We start from the raw sequence: 18,810 nt of genomic DNA on the forward strand, positions 1-18,810 counted from the left end.
CTGATAAGGTTTTCAAGGTATGCGGGATATTGAAGGAATGGCTTTACCAAGGCCACCCCGACCCCCAGTGAGTTTGCCTGGTTGAGCAGAGATTTGAACCCAGCTCTCCTGCGCCCAACACTATCTAGGATATCACACTGGCCCTCACATATATATGTATTTTTATTTATAGATACGTTTGTTATTGTGTGCCAGTGTTGGCACATTATTGTGTGCTTTTCCCAATATGATTTTTCTGAGATTTTAGTCATGCATCAAGTTAAAGTGTTGTAAGCCGCCTAGAGTGGTCGCAATGACCAGATAGGCAGGGTATGTATGTATGTATGTATGTATGTATGTATGTATGTATGTATGAATAAATAAATAAATAAATAAATAAATAAAAGTGCTGTGGCGCTAAATCCATCAGATAAAGAGGCTCCAGAGCTAAAGAGCGATGGAAAAATGGTAGAAGGAGGTGGCCAGGAGGCCACTAAAAAGCAAGTTTTCGTGGAATTACCCCCCCCACTTCTTCAGGCACACACCCGTAACTTGTGAATCGTGCAGGAAAAAACTATAGAGATCCGCCCCTTCCTCTTGACATTCTTCCTCTCTAAACCTCTTTGTTGTCGAAATAAAATATTACGAAGGTCCCTTTAAAAGGGGGAAGGAAATGTGTGTGTCGAAGGGGGGAGAGGGAGTCGGGTTCTGCGCCGCGTGTGGGCGGAGAGAAGTGAGGGGTGGGGGGGAGAAGCGCTCCTTTCTGCGCCCCCCCCTCAAAAACCCTCCCACGACTGCTCGATCTCGGGGGAGGGGCAGAGAAAGAGAGGGGGAGGGGGAGGGGGAGGTGAAGTATCCGGTCCCCCTTTCCACGTGGGGGAGAGCGGCAGGGCGGGCTCCCATTGGCCCAGAGCGCCGGCGTCTCGCGTTCGGAGGGCCCCCATTGGCTGCGGCGGAGGCGCCCCCCCCCCCCGGGTAGGGGGGAAGAGGAGGGGAGGAGAGCAGGTAGAAAAGAATGAATGGGGAGGAGAGAGAAGCTCCGCCCCCGTTTAGAACGTTGATACATTATAACTTTTTTTGTTGTTGATTCCTCCGCCCCCTTTCATCTCTCGCTGGCTTCGTCTGCCCGGCGTCGCGGACTTTCACGCGAAGCCTTCGGGAGCGGCGGAGCTTCTGGCCACGGGTTCGAACCCAAGGTGGGGGAGAAAGAGAAGAAAGGGGAGGAAATTAAAATTTTGTATTTAACCCATTTAAAATTTTCAGGGTCGCAGGGGGGGGGGGTTTGTCGTCTTTTTTCCTCTGGCTTTCGCGTTTTAATTTTTCCCTTTTCTCTATTGAAGCCCCTCCCTGCAAGGAAGTGGGCGCTTTCTTTCTTCCTTCCTTCCTTTCTTTCTCTCTCACTCGCGTCGCCTTTTTTTTATTTTTATTTTTTTTCTCTCTCTCCCTCCTGTTTGTCTTCAAAGCTTCCAGCCGGGGTGGCCGAGGTGCGTGGCGGGTCCGGGGCTGTGGGGTGTGCGGGGGTGGGCGGTAAAAGTAACGCCGGCGCCGCCTCCGCACGAAAGGAAGCCTGCCGGAGCCCCAGGCGAGCGAGGCTCGGCTTTCTCTCAGCTTGAGAAGAGGAAGGAGGGGGAGAAAAGGAAAAATAATCGGATTTTTCCTCCCTTTCTTTAAAAAAAATAAAATTAAAAAGAGGGTTGGTCGTGTGAACGCGGCGGCGTGGCGCTCCTTTGTCTGCCCTGGTGGGCTCTTCCGTGTCCATCTCACCCTCCCTCTGCTTTTCTCCCTTCCTTCCACCCCTCCCCACCACCGTGAATCCTCCTCCTTCACCGGACAGGTCATTCGAATGGACCACCAACCGACTCCCAGGAGTTGCAGTCAGGGACCCCCAGCCTGCGAGCCGGTCCAGAGCGAGCCCTCTATGAAAGTCCTCATCCACACGACCACCGGGGCCCGCTATGAGCTCGCTCTGCCCGTGGAGGAGACGGTGGAGGGTCTGAAGCGGCGGCTCTCCCAAAAACTCAAAGTCCCCAAGGAACGGCTGGCTCTGTTGCATAAAGAAAGGTAAGGACGGCTGCCTTCCCCAAAGCAGTGCTCAAGCTTCAAATCTCTTTAATTTTCATTTTTATTTTTTTTACCCCAGGGCAGTCAGAGAAGGAGGGAGGCGAGCAAAGCACCTAGAAAGTTAGAATATCGCTTCTTTCTTTTCTTTTCTTTCTTTTCTTTCTTTCCTCCTTTCTTTCCTCCTTTCTTTCTTTCTTTGGATCTCAAGGAGCCAAGTCTCTTGGAGTTCCACCGGGCTTCCATTCTAAAGGAAAGTGCTTTAAAGCTGTACATTGTAAGAAAAACCCTCTCTTTCTCTCTGGGGGAGGGGGTTCTCCTTGGACTCCATAGGGCTTGCTCCGGGTTCAGAAGTGGCTTCCTTGGGAGTAATGTGAGCCCCTGGGATCTAAGGGCTGGGGAGGGGTGGGGGCAACAAAGAAGTGTTAGCGTTATCGCTTGGCAAACTTTTAAGAGTACAGTACGTGGAATTGAATTGAATCCGAGAGAGAGAGAGAGAGAGAGAGAGAGATTTAGCCAGAAGACCCCCTCTGTCAGAGTAGATAGATATATCTCTGTATGCCTGTCTGGCTATAGGTATGATAAAAAAAAACCCTTTTTTCTTTCTTTCCTTTCTGCCTCCTATATTTGCTTTGGCTTCCAACTGTCCCCACCAAGGGCAACCGGGGTAATGGGGGTGAGCACTTATCTTTAAAGTAGAATGTCTTCCCCTGTGACATTCAGGGGTAGGACAAAGGTGTGGGATGGGGGGGGAGAGAGCTTCCCAAAGCAGGGACACCCACAGAAAATGTTGCCTATCCCTAAGCAACCCCCCTATTGAGGCTTGTGTTCCCCTTACAACCCCATTCCAAGGAGCATGGCTAAAATCCGTTCCTGCTTTATTTTTTTAAATTAAAATAAAATAACTCTTGTATTGGACATAACAAGTATAATATATATTGCACTTCTGCACCAGCGTGCATGCCAATAAAATCAATGTATGAACATCTGATCAATGGATTTCTCTTCCCCCCCCCCAAAAAAAAATACATACCCTGTAGGATTGCTCTGCTGCTGCTTCTTTCCCTCTCTCTTTCTCCCTGGTTGGTTATTTTTTTTTTTTTTTTTTAGGGGGAAAGCTTAAAAATAAATAAATCCCAAGCTCTGGGGTGGGGGGGTCTGCCCTCCCACTGAAAAAAAGTTGAGATGCAAAGCTGGTCTCGCCAAGGGTACGAGAGAAGGAGGTCTTCCGTGGTGGGTCTTCCAGAGTGTACTTCCTCTCTCTCCCTCCCCCCCCCGCCTCTCAACCGTGAAGGTCTCCTTTGTTCTAGAAGGCTTGGATTTGGGTAGCGTGCAAAGGCAGAGGAGCGCACGCCTACAGTGCGCGCGCAGGCTCCGGTAATTGCACGCCCCAGCCCCATGCACGGCAGTATACCTCCTCCAGACATATATATATATATACATACACACACACACACATAAATACACATACATACATGCACACACACAGATGCATCCACACACGGTCTTATCCCATCTCTTTGGGGGTGTCTGGGAGTCAACGCCATGGCACACAAAACCCTCAACCCCTGAGCATTCTCTCTCCCACAATGGGGCTGGCCGTGGGGAGGGCTGGGGGGTGGGTGGGTGGGAGCGAACCAATGCTCCCAGCCTTAGTGACTTCATAAAAAGAGGAGGGAGGGGTTGGCGGTGTCGAACCCAAGCCTGCCTCTTTGTTTAACTCAATCAGGCTTGCTTGGTTGCTGCTCGGGAGGAGGCGGAGGGGGGGGTGTCTTTAAGATGCGAGGCAGGTTTGCCCTTCAACGTGAAATCCCCCATAATGTTCCTCCCCCCGCCCCCTTTTGCACACGCAAACACACTGAACTGCATGCAAAACCGCTTCCCCCGTGTTGTATATTTCTGGGAGATTGCTCTGCTTTGTAATCTGCTTTAAAAAAAAATAATAAACGAGACATGGCTCTTTTTTTGCTTCTTTTTTTTGCTTGTGTGTGTGTGTGTGATCCACCTAGTTAAAATGGAGATAACAAGTTTTATTTTATTTTAGTCTGCTTCCCTGCTGATGAGATGGGTTTGAACTTAAGAAAGGAACCCCCCCCAATGCATGACTGGCTTGTGTGTCCGCCTCGAAGGGGGGGGGTGTTGGCTGTATTTCTTTACTTACGTCCAATCCAACCGGTCTTGGAGGGTGTGTGTGTATGTTCAAAGAAACCCACTCCTCAAGATTTCCTTCCCGTCAAATTCAATAGATTCTCTCCCCACCTTTAAATACATTGCACACAAATAGCTTTATTTTTTCTGGCTTTTTTTTTTTTGCTCCTCTCTCTCTTTCTGGTTTTTTTTTTTTTTTTTTTTTTTTAAGGGCTGTCACTCCAGTTGTCTGGCGGAGCAGGGGAGTTGAGGGGGGGGAAGAGCAGCGTTCCTTGATAAATGACTGCGGGTGAACGCCAGAGAGGCCTGGATCGGTCTGGGGGCGGCAGAAAGAGAGAGAACAGCTCGCACAGACAAACTTAAGCTATTACATTTTCATAAGAAGCCAAAAAGAAAAAAGGCCAAAATGGGTTGAAGGTGTATTCAAGGGGGAATAAAGGATTTTTTTTTTTTTGCAAACTCTCAGATATGTGGGTTTAGGGGAGAAAAAAACCCATGTAAGGAAATGAATTATTATCTCTCTCTCCCCCCCCCCATCCCACCTTACCCTTTTGATTCTTTTCCGGGCGTTGATTTCAGAAGGGTTGGGTTTCCTCAGCAGAAGTTTGCATCCGGAAGTGTTTCACGATCCATGTATTTTTAACAGTATTTCTCTTTCAAGTAATGTTTTTTTCCCCCTTTGTCTCCCTCCCACATCCCTTTTCCCCCTCTCCTTAGTCGCCTTAGTTCTGGCAAACTGCAAGATCTCGGGGTCAGCGAAGGCAGTAAATTGACCTTAGTTCCTACGGTCGAAGCTGGCTTGATGGTAAATATTTCCCCTTTCCTCTCCCCCCCCCACAGGAGGATAGTTACGGGGTGGTGGTGGGACTAGATGGCCTTTAAGGTCCCATCCAGCATTACAGTCTACCCTCAAGAACATCCAGTCCAGCCCCTGTCAAGGAGGCCCAGTGCTGGATTCGAACTCCCAACCTTTGGCTCTGCAGCCAGAGACTGAAATCACGTGGCATTCCTCTTCTGAAAGAGGGTGAAGGTTAAAAGGGCCAGAACTCCTGGCCTGCCCCAAACCCCAAATATTTTGCTGGCTAAATGCCTGTTCACACATCAGTTTGTCACTGGGAGACCCCGCATGTGTGAATGGTCCATAGTTATGAACGCTACAGCTTTTTCCCTTCCTGATCGCCTAGAGGCGATTGGAAACAGAGTCCAGGTGAGCAGAGAAAGTGGCAAATAAAGAAAACTCATTTTTTCTTTTGTTTTTCCCCCTTCTTTTGCAGTCTCAAGCGTCCAGACCAGAACAGTCTGTGATGCAGGCATTGGAAAGTTTAACAGAAACTCAGGTAAGATCGAAAGCGCTGTTGTTTTTGTGAAAAAAGCACTGGTGTTCTTTGAATTAATTGCAAATATGCCTTTGAACTTTTCTGGGTTGTGTTGTCTTCCCTACCTCGCAGAGGGCAAGGAGTGATTTTGGGGAAAAAAGTTTAGGTGACATGACTGGGGTTAGAAGGCTATGTCTGTGGCAGAGGTGGATCTCATGAGGCGGCTTTCTCACATTCTGGATCAGCTTCTATTTTGAGGGGGAAGGGTCTAGGAGCTAGGAACAGGAACCCTTTTTTAAAAACTGAGACCATCAAGAGGCTGAAAATCCAGTTTTCCTGAATCCATGATCAGTCTGTGGTTGGAGAAAAAGAGGACAAATATGTCATGGTGTCAAGTTTCTAGTCCATAGCGAGGCTGGAGGTTGTCGTCACCGCCTGCATTCATGCCCGCTTTTCTATTTGCCTTTGTGGTGGACCTGAGTGAGGATTTTGGTGAAAAGGACGTGAGCCAGCATGATGGGATTTGTAGTTCTCTCTACCTCTTTTCTGCTGAGCCCCCTAGCCTAGAACACTTTCCCTTTGTTCATGGAATTTAAATCCACATTTCTGCTTTCCCCACTGACTTCGGATTGCAGGGAATTGTTACGTTGTTTTTAAAAGGCAATAAAATGTTTTGGAAAACCTTTGTTTTGGTGATGTGGGTGAGCGGAAGCCCCAGGAGGCTAAATTCCATTTAGAGGCCAGAAAGCTTCTTGGGGTATCTGAGGAGTATTATTTTTAAAATCCAATGGGACCGGGACGACCCTTGTGGCCCAAGCTCTGGCCATTTCAGCCACCTGTCCTGCGTGCAAATCCTGACATAAATAAGTCCCCACCCACCCTGTCAGTTTAAGCCCCTCTCCAGGCAATGCCTTCCTATCTCCCCTCCTGTGTCCCTGGCCATCACCCCTATTTCCCACACCTCCAGATCCAGGGATGCACGGCTGGGTTTTTTTTGTTTTTATTTTTTGCCAAGGAGGTGGGAAGCTCGATTTCAGAGCCCTTTCTCCAGGATTGCATTTCTGACCTGGGGTGGAAGAGATTTGCAAGGGAAACAGGCTTCTGGATGCCCTTCGTTTCTCTTTTTTTTTTAACCCCCACCCTCTGTGCTCAGCAGGACCTTTTCAGAGGGAGGACGATGAGCGGATTGGTAATTCTCTCCTCCTTACTTCCTTTTGCTCCCCATGCTTTCCAGCAAAAAGAGAGGGAGAGAGAGTTTTTTTGGGGGGGTTGAGGTGGGGGGGAATTGTCACCTCTCCTGGCCGGAAAAACAGAAAGGTTAGAGACGGGGAGAAGATGGGCCGGCCGGCCATCTGTTTGTGGTGGGACTGGCTTTCATTAGGCCACTTCTGCTTTCCGCTCCTTCTTTTTCTCTATATACTTCCCCCCTCCTCTCTGCCTCCGTGGGGTGGGGAGTGGTGGCCAAGGCCGTGGGGCTGGTGGGACCCAAAAGAGGTGGATTGTAAAGGGGAGAAGCAGGACGATGCTGGGTTTTAAGGGGTGAAGGTGCCAGGCCCCTGGCTGGCAGAAATCTTGAACTTGGGCAACCTAAGACATCTTAGAAGGGTAGAGCTGGAAGGGGACCCTATGAGACCATCCAGTCCAACCCTTGTCAAAGACCACCCCATGGGGGACTCAAACTCCCAACCTCTGGCTGTACAATGACTGAATCACTGAAATTTAATCTTAAAAAGGCTGCCAGAGGGGGTCCCGAGGAAAGACTTAAGGTCTCGGCCACCGGGTGCCTCCCTGGTGTCTTGGAAGACGAACCCCACTGTCCTCGGCCAACCAGCTGGGGCAAATGGGAGTTGTAGTGAAAAAGTGCCGGCCTCGGGTTGCTCCCCCTTCTCAATAAAAATAAAAATGGTGCAGGGAAGTGACACAACTGGGCGCCTCTTAGTTCTCCTCCTCTTCATCTCGCCTTGAGCCCAGGAGGCTGGTAGCGAGGGTGCGTGCGTGTGCGTGAGCCACTTCCTTCCGTGTCTAGTGAGGATGGGGGGGGGCGCACATCCGCCTTTTCATCCGCACCCACCAAAGTGTCTCTTGATGGGAAATGGATTGTGAGCTGTCATTCTCGGGGGGGGGGTATTTTCAAGGCAGGAAAGAGGAGACAGTCGGAAGCCCCTCCTCTTCATTCATGGCCGGTTGACGTCACGCCCTGCCTCGGCGTCGTTCGGCGAGCCCGCCTGTTCATTCCGGTGTGCGGTGGCAGAAGGGGTGGGGGGGGTGTCTGGAAGGCTTTTGTCAATGACATGGGTGGAGGAGAGCAGCAGGCCAGTGCCTTCCATCCTCTACCAGGTGGGGACGATGGGGTTTGGAGTCAGCCCACTGCACAACGCCCCTGCCGGGGAGGCTCATTTTGCCCTTTTTTGGGGGGATGCCAGATAAGACGGTGGCAATGTTTAAAGCCCCCCCGGGTCTTGTCTCCCCTCCCCTCACTCTGCCTGTCCCTCTTCCTGGCACAGTTGGGGGTGTTTTTGAAAGTGGGGGGGTACAGAGGAGGGTGGGGGGAAGGATGATGGGTTGAAATCATTCACTTTTGAGAAGGGGGCATGAGAAAGAGAAAGGAGAACAGATTCAAAAGGTGGGTTCTTAGATGCTCTGCTAAACCCCGGCGATGATTTTGGCTTATTTATAGATTTACCGCCTCTGAATAATAGAATGGAGCTATGGAAACGACTTCCCCCTCCCCCATTTTATATAGTCCTGCCCTCTCCCTACAGAGAAGGCTGCCGAGGCTTCCGACCCAGAAAAGATGATTGGGGGGGGCGGAAGCAATCTCTTCTTCTCTTTCTCTTTTTCCGATTTCCCGGGTATGTTTGTTTCAAGAGTCAGATAGACTGCCCCGGCCGTGGCTGCCCATTGGGGAGGAAAGGAAAGAAAAAGGTCGAGAAACACCTTTGGAAGAGCAGGGTTTTTGTTTTTTAAATCTTTTTGACATCCAGTCCCCCCCCCCCAAAAAAAGATGAACTTACAGCCCCTGGGCCCCTTGCAAACATTTGGACTACCTATCCCATTCTCCTAGAAAGGAATCCAGCCCTTGTCAAGATCGGGGGGGGGGGGGAGACACAACCGGAGGCCAAACCTCCTAAGCTTTCCGGCCGCGATATGGGCCGAGCAGCTGGGGATGATGGAGTTTGTGGTGGTGACTGAGCCGAGCTTCTGTAGATGTTCCCCACCCACCTACAGCCGGAGCGGGGGGGGGGTTGTGGAAAGGGAAGGAAGAGCAAGGTTATCTCGGGCCAGTTGTGTCGCCGAGCGCACGCCAGAGAAAGAATTGGGTGTACTCTGAGTCATTCCCTCACTTCTCGGAACTGGGCTCGCTCTCGAGTTCGAGACAGGGTTGATCAGTTCTGCACTCCCCCTGCTTTTCTCCTCTACCGCCCAACTTTTTTCTAAATGCATGCTTCCCCCCCTCCCCGTCCAGCTAGAAGGGTCTGAATTCAAGAGAAAGAAAAGCAGAGGGTTTCAGACAGTTGTAAGTTGAATTTCTCTTATTTTTATATATTCTCTGACCGCAGCCGTGCTGGCTTCTCTGCTCCACTGGTTCCCCTTCAGAGAAATGAAACTGGACAGCTGCTTACTCCAGAGGAGACACCCAAGTTCCTTCTGCCCCTAGCTAGCCGCTTTATCTTACTCTCCGTCCTTGAAGCGTGTTGATAGTTGAAAAAACAGGGCCGGCGAATTTAAAGTCTTCCAACTTTGTGGCTCGGTGCTGAGCCTCTGAGCATGGGAAGAGTGCCAAGGAATCACCCACCCCTCCCCCACTCCTGGTGGACGTCTCTTCGTTCCGATTAAAAGTTTTGCAATTCAGTCCAAGGGCATTGTAAGCTCCCATCTTCCCACCCGTCACGGCCCAGCATGATGGGAGTTGTAGTATAATCGCTTTGTGTGTGTGTGTGTGTGTAGGGAAGGCTGGAGGAATCCCTTGCCCCTAAACACTGTGCCTGGGATTTTGAAGGGGAAACTGGGTGTTAAAAGGAAAAAAGCAGCCCCTGGGATTGTGTCTGGTTTTGCATAGGGAAGTCTCTAGTTCGATTCCTGCTGTCTCCTTTGGATATAAAAAAAGAAGAATTGCGTCCCAAAAGGACGCCATAGAGCATGGACTGAGTGCCCGGTCCTCAGAAGCCACTGGTGTTCCCCCCAAAGTTGTGGGTTGGAAGTTTGAAGCAAGGACCTTGCTTGTTTTGATTTCCGGAAACAAAAATAATGAGGACTAGAACCCCCGGAAGCATAAGGGTGGACAACACGGGGGGGGGTGTTGGTCCTCTGGCGTGGACAACCAGGGTGGGTGGGGGCAGTGCCTGTGTCGTGCTTGCTCTCCAGAAGGGCATCTTTCATTGGGAACTGGCTGGCATTTTTGGCCGGCTCCCTCCCTCTTCTCTTGGGGAGAGAAAAAAAAAATCCATCGCAGGCACAAAGGAAAGGTTATTTTTAGTGCCGCTGTGAGCCCCTGGCACGGAGGTGCTTGGCGTAGGTCCCTGGGCGGGCGGGCGGCGCAAAGGACGGCCTGGGTTTGAATGACGCCGATGTAGGGCGAAGGAGGGAGGGAGGGTGAGTCAGCCAGCCCGGGCGGGCGGGCCAGGGACATATCCACCAACTTAAGATTGGCTTCTGACGTCAAAGGAATCTGGAGGAGAGGAGAAAGCAGCGGGGAGAAATCGCCGGTTTTCTGCCAGGCAGGGAGGGGAAGGAGGGCCGTCTAGTGGTTAGACACCAACGGGGGCCCCACAGACTGTTTGTGTTGAGGTGGCCGGTCAGCATGCCTCGATCCATTTTGGCTTGCATTTCCTTGCACCCCAATAATCCAGTTTATGCTCGGAGGTGGGGGTGAAGAGGTGGTGTAGGTTTCGCTTTGGTCTGGAAACCTGGCCCATCGAGGGCTCCCTGCTTCTCTCCCTGTTTGGGGCGTTGGGTCTTTGGGAAAGCAGACCCCCCCACGTCCAATGTGGCTCAGGTGGGACTCGAACCTGGGTCCGAAATGTCCTCGCTCCATGCTCCCACAAAATCAACCTGGCCAGACTTTTTTTTAAGGGATGGAAAGCCCCCCCCACACCGAAGCAGACACACCTACACCCCGTGGCCACGGGGTAACTTTTTCCCAGAAACAGCTCCCCTCTTTTCTTTCTTTTTCTTGTTTCTTTTTTTTTTTTGCAAACAATAATTATAATTACCATCTGTCCTTTTCCTGGCTGCTCAAGAGAACAAAGAAAAAACCTGAGTTCCCATTAAGAGGCTGAGAAAAGGAGATTCTGGTCCCCCCCCCCGCCCCGGTAGTCGGCGGGGGGGGGGGAGCTTGGCTAAATTCTCCAATCCACATCTGGGGGTTGTTTTGGGGTTCGGTCTCCTTTCCGCCTTGAAGGTTCGCCTCTCTCTCTCTAAAATAGCTTTGTTAGCCTTGTGTGTCTCTTGGCTGGCTGCCAGTGGGGGGGGGCTTTTCTGTTGGCGCTGGTGGGGGCCGGCGGGAGGCCTTGAGAGTCATGACGGAGGCGGGGCTGGTGGGAGGCAGAGAGGCTCCCTTGAGGCCCAGGGAGGGCCGATTTGAGTTGGGAGGAGGAGGGGGAGACAGATAAGCCCCCCCCATGACCCCATTCCTGGGCATGCGTCAGTGCTATCCAGTCACCTCTGATGTATGGCGACCTTCAGAAGGGGAGTGATCTCAAAAAAATTCCCGTCCTCCATGTCCTGGCTCAGCTCTTGCAAACTCAAAAGTTGTGGTTTCTTTAAGGGAGTCCGTCCCTCTCATGTTGGGGTCCTCCTCTTTTCCTGCTGGCTTCCGCCTTCTTCAATGTTACCCTTTCTTCTGGGGAATCCTGCCTTCTGAGGATGTACCCAATGTAGGACAGTCTGTTTCCTCATTTTTTTCACCTCCAGGGATGGTTCCGTCTTGATTTGATCCACTTCTTTGTCTTTCTGTCTGTCCGTCGTAGGTGCAAAGCTCTCCTCCAGCACCACCTCTCCAACCAATCATTTCTTTTCCCAATCAGTTTCCTTCACTGTCCAGCTTTCACACCCCTACATGGTGATCGGGAATACAAGAGTGTGGAGGACCTTGGTTCTTGGTCTGCAGGGTTACATCCTGACATTTGAATGTCCTTCACTGCAGCCTTTCTGAGTCTCAATCTAGGATATCATTTTAGTAATTTTAGAGCAACAGAGCTGGAAGGGGAACCTCAAGGTCATCCAGTCCCGACCTCTGGCTCCACAGTCGGAGACCTAACCCACTGAGCTATCCAGCATTTCCTGGATGGGTGGAGGGCCTACTGGTTTAAGCACTGAATTTCCCACTACAGTACTGTGGTTGTGGAGGGGAGACAGTGTGGGATCGTGGTTACAGCATGTCAGTCAATGTCTTGTTACCCACCTGGCCAGAACTAAAGTTGGCGCCATGAGACTCTGGAGGTTATTCAGTGGGAACTCCAGCTCCCATCATCCCCAGCCAGCTTGGGTGGGGAAGATGGGGGTGGTAGTAGAGTTCTCTGGAAGCCACGAGGTTGCTTTCTTCGTAGTCTGGACTCTGTGTCTGGTGAAATCAAACCAAAGATCCATTTCACCCAGCATAGCACCTCCAGTAAAAACCACGCAGCTGCATCCTGGGAAATTTTGAAGCACAAACCCCCCCTCCCTGTTTTGCCTCAATCACATCTTTGGCATCACGGCATCCCTGATTTCAGCTAATATTTTGGCAAAAACTAGGAACCTGGGCTTTGGCCATCCAGTGACAGTGAGTTCCCCTGGCTGATGCACACAAATCAATGTGCAGCATATAGGGGATCTCGGTATTGTTTTAAGTAATAGCAGTGATTGCACACCACAGGTGAACTTCCTATCTATCTGAGTGGGGATTCGAACCCTGCTCTCCTGAGACCTATTCTACCTTTTCGACCGCCCCCCCCATTTCTTTCTGATTTCCACGTGTAAAAACGGCCTCCTCTCAAACCCACTGTTTCTCGCCCCAAGGATGTCCGAAACTTTCAACATCGCCTCCCCGCCCACGTCTTCCTCCCTGTGGCTTCCCATCTGGCACGCAGCTCAGCTTCAGCTTCTCGAGTCCTCCTTCTGAGTTTCTCAGAAATATATCTTTTTTTTTTTCTTCTGTTTCTCTTTCCGGTTGGATTTGTAGAAAATTCATAGCTGTGGTGCACGTGTAAGTGTTTTTTTTCCCCTTCACGTTGGGTGGGGGAAGATTTCCGGCGTGATGCCCCGGCATCAAGCGAGGGTCACCCACCAGTGTGTGAGTTTCTTTTCTTTTGCTGACTTTTTAATTTGTGTGAAAAGAAAGGGTTAACTCTTGGGTTCAAAGGAAGCCTCGCATTTTGTAAACAGCGGGGGTGCGCGTCACTGCTTTTTCCAACCAAATCCCCGAAATTTTGCTTGGTTCTGTAACCCTCGGCTCTGTCTACGACAGAAACATTCTGTGCATTCTCAGGAGGCCTTAATTGACACGCCTCTCGTGTTTTCCTCTCAAAGCACTTTGCCCATTTTTATGGCTTTATAGTGTGGTGGATTTGCGTGCACCGTCCATTTCATGAAAGTCTTTTCTAAATGTCATCTTTCTCTCTTTAAAAAACTTTGTAAACCGCTTTGAGCACTCTCTGAGTGGAAAGGTGAGCTACAAAGGTAAAAAAAAATTAAAAATGATTCTTACTATTTTTCAAATGTTGCTCTCCCATGCCAGGTCAATCATTTAATTAAAAAACCAAATTAAATTAAACATGAGGTCCAGCATCTTGGGGTTTGGAGTCTTACTATTTCAGTCGCCCCTAAAAGCTTCGTTTGAATCCTCACCCCCTTTGCTCTCTCTTTTTTTTTTCCTGGCTCTTCCTTTTTGGTGGGGAAGGAAGAGAGAAGAAAAATGAGTAATAATTCATATTTTTTTTTCCTCCTGATGTCTCTCTTAGCACCACCCTTCCTGGTTCAGCTGGCAAAGTGAAAATTTCCCATTACGCCTTTGCCAAGGTCTCCAGCTTTGTCGTTCTTTGTAAAAAAGCAGAGAGCTCCACCTTGCTTAGGCAAATATTTACTGTATTCCGACATCCATTTTCCCTTCCCCGCCCCTTCCTATCCCAGAGGCCAGTGTGACTCTGGAACGCTATGCCAGATTGTTTCCGTCTTGGTTTTTATTAACCCTCCCCAAAGGCATCTTCTCTCTGGCGTGGGGAGGTGTTGACAGGCCAGGCTGCAAATTGCGGTGGGAACGGCCCGCGTTGGATCTGCCCTACCCCGATGGGTTAGGAATTCAACAGGTGTAGCTGGAACAGCAGGTTTGGCTTCACTGGTTGACCCTGCGCCTGGAGCTTTGGGGGGGGGGTCGGGGGTGTGTGACAAACCTTGCCTGGGTCCAAACAGCCAGGTGACACAGAGGCCAAACCCAGAAGTGATCAGAGGTTATTAAAGCACAAAACGGAACTTTTTTTGGGGGGGGGGGTTAACTGCACGCCAGGGGCGAGTCGAGCAGAGCCTCCAGGCGATTAGGCATGGAAGGGTTCGTTGATGGCGCTTGTTCTGAGGAAGATCCTAAGTGAAAACATAAATTTTTAAACCCACTCGCCCCGAATCAGGGGGCTGTGTGGGACTCCTACTGCAAATCGACAATCTTGGTACATTTTTAAATTAAAAATGGATGTAGAAAGGCCATAAAATCCTAAGAAATTGGAATAAAGTGATTAGCTCCATTTCTAAATGGCGCTCCTCCCAAATGTTTCACTGCAGCACTACGTCACGACAGTGCCTTGTGCAAACATTGAGCAGGCCCTTGCAGAGGGGGCTGATTTCGAATGTCTTCGAGGCTGCCTAATTTCGTCATTTTGCAAAGAGAAAACAATTAGCACCCCCTAAAGTCCTGCTTTTGTGCATCTCTTCTCTCCAGGTAAACGACTTTCTCTCTGGGAGGTCGCCGTTAACGCTCGCCCTCCGTGTCGGGGACCACATGATGTTCGTTCAGCTGCAGCTGGCCGCCCAGCAGAGCGGTGCTCAGCTCCAGCATCGCCACGTGGTCACCAGCCATGGAGACCACGCCGGAGGGGCTACAGGAACCACGCCACTGCCGGCCACCGGGAGCTGCCGACCCCTCCACGGGGGCGGCGGAACTGGGAGCCCCCCATCTGGTTTTGCCCGGGGCCCCACAGCGCCCACTTGTCCACCGAGTCCCACCGCCTCTTCCTCGCCTGCTTCAGCCACGTCGACGTATTGTAGCACCGCAGCCACGCACCCCACGCCTGTCACGGCAGGCATGTTCCGGTCGCATGGGGCCAGCACGCCAGCCAGCGGGAGCGGGACCTCGCCGTGCTCAGAGGTTCGTTGTGCCTTCACGGCTTGGTCAGGAGCGACAGGGCCCGGCTGGCAACATTGTTGTGCCGGAGTTCTGGGTTCAAATCCTGCCATAAATTGTTTTCATGTTTTCCCCAACACAACTACTACACGACAGCCACTTGTACAAACTTAGAGGAGGTCCCCACCCAAGAGAGAATGAACAAACCCCCAAACGGGGGGCTGAAATAAGCCAAAAATTGAAACGCCAGGGATAGCAAGCCAGGGAGGATGTCAAATTCTGAGGTGCTTTACCTATTTCAAGAGGTCCTTTTAAGGAGAAAGGCAGGGCAAAAATATTTTCAATAAATACAATTAAATAACTATTTGAAAATACAGGGCATACATTGCATCCTACAAGCAGGACATTTGAAATGTTACAAATCACAGCTTCCAAAACCTGACCCAAGTTGCTAGCCCACAAAAATTCCAGATGTTGGGGGGGGGGAGCTATTGCTGAAAAGACCGCCCTGTCTCCTGACTTTTTAGCTAGCCTTTCCTTATTTTCTCCCAGAGAGTTTGCATTTTCCATAAGGCCCCGTTCCTCAAACATGCGTCCGCCCGGCTCACGACTCGTTCGAAATCCTAATTCTGAGCCGAGGCTTAAAGGCTTTGTCTCGTCTTGCAAACCTGGTCTCCTGAGCATGCGCAGAGTCTGCTTTGCCCACGGTTTAAATGGTTTCGGGCACAACTTATTTCATTCCTGTTTGTTTTTACTCTGCTTCTGTGGTCTCCCGTTGAGTTGCGATTTGTTTCTTAAAAACAAAGAAAGACTCTAGTCCTCCTTGTTCTGGAGAGAAGCTTTAAAAGGAATACAGGCATTGGCTTTATTCAGCATCAAGCTGATCCCCAGTCCTGGCTCCTGGTGCGAAGTGGTGGCATGACACAGAAGGAAAAGCCACAAGGAGAAAAGAGGAAAAATGCAGGCTCACGATTATATTTTACTAGTTATTAAAACCCTGGAAAGGGCTGCCTTAAGTCAGAACTGTTTTGATGTCAAATCCCTTCTGGCTGGTGGGTTAAGATGAAGCCGGACATGCAAGAAAAAATTGACAGCTTCCACTTCTGGCCTGAGTTTCTGGCTGTGAAATCAAATGTCGCTTGAAACTTCGGGAGCCCGTGGCGGCGTTCTGTGTAGCTCGGTGTCTGAAATAGTTTGCGAAGAGCTTTCCTTCCTAAAGATCAGGGAGAGGTTCTACCTTCTCCTATGGCCTGTGTGAGCTTCAGTGTCTCCTTTTTAAATTCCAGGTGGACTGCACCACACGGAGTAACAGCTCGGCTACCCCAACCCAACCTTCCCGGAGTCGTAAACCTGGTGCTGTGATCGAAAGCTTTGTCAACCATGCCCCTGGCGTCTTCTCCGGAACGTTCTCCGGTAAGACCATGGCTGCGTTGGTCTCTTCCAGCTGTTGTTCCTCCATCGGGCTTAGATATAAATTAGATTTAGTGCCTGCAAGCCGTCAGATTTCACAGGGTTCTTTGTCAGGCTGAAAGAAGTGCCGCTAGTATAATTCTGTGCATATTTTTCCACCAGTAAATGGTGACAAATACCTGCTTTGAAGTAAGTGGGAATGGACCGGATCCCTTCCTGAGTCTTGTAAGCATTGTGGGATGTGTATCTTAAGAGCTGAGTGGATATACAGACCTAGCGCCATTTATTTTAAGGTGAAATCCTGAATTCTTCTGCTATGAGTTGTTTTAACAGCTACTGATATGAGAAAGCAGGTTATTTAAAACAACAACAACCCAAATCCTATTTAATTCTGTTTACCTCCCACTCGTGCTGGCCTGCAACCCTAGCCATGAGTATAACCACCATTTTCCTCTATATTAGGGGAAATGTTGCATTCCCTGACATTTTAGTTTTCATTTTCATCATTCCCATCCAGCAAAATGACAGGATTTGGGGGTGTTGTAGTAATAAATAAATAAATGAACTTTTTAAAAAAAAAATCAAGTTCTTAACCTGGTACCACATACCATCTTGAGAAATGACGAGTGAATGGGATCACAATCTAGCCTGGATACATTAATGAGGACTAGAAGCCCTACTTTAAAAAAAATAAAGAAATAAAACTAATGCATGCCTTAAAGAGGCTGAGGTGATGATTTATTGACGCCTCAAAGGGCTGCTTTTAAAAGATCGGATAGCTCAGGGGTTGAGGTCTCTCCAGCTGCAGAGGCAGAGGTTCGGCGTTCGAATCCTCACTTGCACCTCTTATGAAAAGAACCAGCCGGGGTTGCCTTGGGCCAGCGGCGCCGTCCGAGAAGAAAGGAATGGGAAACCCCTTCTGAGTCTTCTCTACCTGCAAAGCCCTGGAAAAGGCTCACCAGTCAGAAACGACTTGACGGCAAGTCCTTATGATAATTTTAAAGACTGCCCAGTGCTGGAATGATTTAGGTTGAAGAAACTTGCCATGAGGACTAGGAACTTGAGTTTTAATTTTTTTTGTTTTGTTTTAAAGGAAGTCCAGTGGCTTCTGCTTTAAGTGAAGGATGTTGTGTTGACCCCTCACTTTTTCACAGGCACTTTGCACCCAAACTGCCAGGACAGCAGCGGCCGGCCGCGGAGAGATATCGGCACCATCCTCCAGATTCTCAATGACCTCCTGAGCGCCACGCGGCACTACCAGGGCATGCCCCAGTCGTTGAACCAGCTGCGATGCCAGACGCAGTGTTCGTTGTCTCCGTCGCCGCCGTCCTCCCCGGATCTCTCCCACAGCGCTACCTCAGAGAAAACAGCCACTCCGGCTAGCCAGCCCTTTTATTTGGCAGCTCAGTATCCTGGCCAAGCGGCCGCCTGCAAACCGTCTGGTGAGTTCTTTGAATGGGGAGGCCCACGTGCTCTTCCCCAGAGAGTCTTGAATTTCTGGTAAAATTCCGTGTGTGTGACGCAGTGGGAAGGGCACAGATTTGCGGGGCAGAATAGCTCCAAGTCCCCCAAAGAGTCCACCCCTTTCTCATGAGCCGGTATGTAAGGGCACAGGGACTCGCTCCCAATAGATTTGTAAGAGAAAGAATAAAAGTGTTTCATTACTTCCAGTTGGGAACAACCTTTATGGGCGTACCAAAATATCAAAGAGCACAAGATTTGTGTTTGTTTTTTTTTAAGTCAGGGTTTGGGGATTGCTTCCAAACTTTGTCTCCCATGGGGCTTTTCGTAACTTCAGAGATAGGAAAGTTTAAATGTCACCTTGAGTCCCAAAAAATGGAGGCAGCGAGTTTTGACAAGTGGCTGGAAGCACAATAAGTTCCACCGATCTTCCTGCTGGTGTAAAGAAGCATTAAAATTAGGCTGAATGTAAATTTATTTTATTTTGGGGTTTTTTGCTTGTCGCCAAGTTTCCAGCTTTGGGAAATGGGTTGAATCTTGTCTCATTCTCAAAAGGGATTTGCTAGCAGGAATTACCTGGCTTTGGTCTAATGCATCATTCTTAGTGTGTCGTTCCTGCTGGCCAGCAGCAGTCTACCTGCAAGCTGGCAGATTCCTACCCAAAACGGGAAGAGTTGCAGGATGAATAGCCACCAAGATCTAGTTTGAGGTCTGCAGTAGGCAGAGATGGGGAAAAGTCCCTCTTCTCCCCCCTTGACTACAACTCCCATCGCCCCCTTCAGCCCTGCTGGTGGAAGTAGGATGGGATTTGTAGGAATCCCTACAGAAAGGAACTCCCCACCCATCCCTCCACCTCAACCTGGAACATTGTTTTCCCTCTTCCAAATTCTTGCAAATCTGGTGGAAATCTCCCGGAGTTCAAACTGAGTTGCAGAAATGTGAATATTTTCTGACTCCGTGTAGAGTTTGTTCCCAGGAGAGTCTTGAGTTCGGGGGCGGGGGGGGGAATGGACTGATCTAGTGGTCATGGCTTCATCCCACGGAATCCCTCCCTTTACTACAATTCCCAGGATTCACCTGGAGAAGCCCAGCCTGTGTAGATGCAGGCACATGGGAGTGTAATTTGGG

The 18,810-nt window shown here is 49.9% G+C and overlaps 1 protein-coding gene and 1 long non-coding RNA gene across 4 annotated transcripts in view; one reads left to right on the forward strand and one right to left on the reverse strand.

Annotated features, from left to right (window-relative positions):
• MIDN (midnolin) overlaps positions 1-18,810 on the forward strand; it is a 36,411-nt gene that overhangs the window by 7,432 nt on the left and 10,169 nt on the right. The window contains exons 1-7 of one of the 3 annotated variants that reach the window (XM_020780932.3): positions 819-1,175; positions 1,814-2,040; positions 4,903-4,990; positions 5,460-5,522; positions 14,410-14,835; positions 16,098-16,224; positions 17,376-17,663. In XM_020780932.3, the coding sequence (XP_020636591.3) occupies positions 1,823-2,040; positions 4,903-4,990; positions 5,460-5,522; positions 14,410-14,835; positions 16,098-16,224; positions 17,376-17,663 (1,210 nt within the window). In that variant the 5' untranslated portion in view covers positions 819-1,175; positions 1,814-1,822. The other 2 variants (XM_020780934.3, XM_020780933.3) reach the window with 2 other exon arrangements.
• LOC140701669 (uncharacterized) lies at positions 2,211-4,907 on the reverse strand. Its single transcript, XR_012080582.2, has 2 exons — positions 3,071-4,907; positions 2,211-2,432 (listed from the first exon to the last, which is right to left on the reverse strand). It is a non-coding gene; the product is annotated as an uncharacterized LOC140701669 (long non-coding RNA).

This window comes from Pogona vitticeps, chromosome 7, assembly GCF_051106095.1.
Source record: "Pogona vitticeps strain Pit_001003342236 chromosome 7, PviZW2.1, whole genome shotgun sequence".
Taxonomy (NCBI): domain Eukaryota; kingdom Metazoa; phylum Chordata; class Lepidosauria; order Squamata; family Agamidae; genus Pogona; species Pogona vitticeps.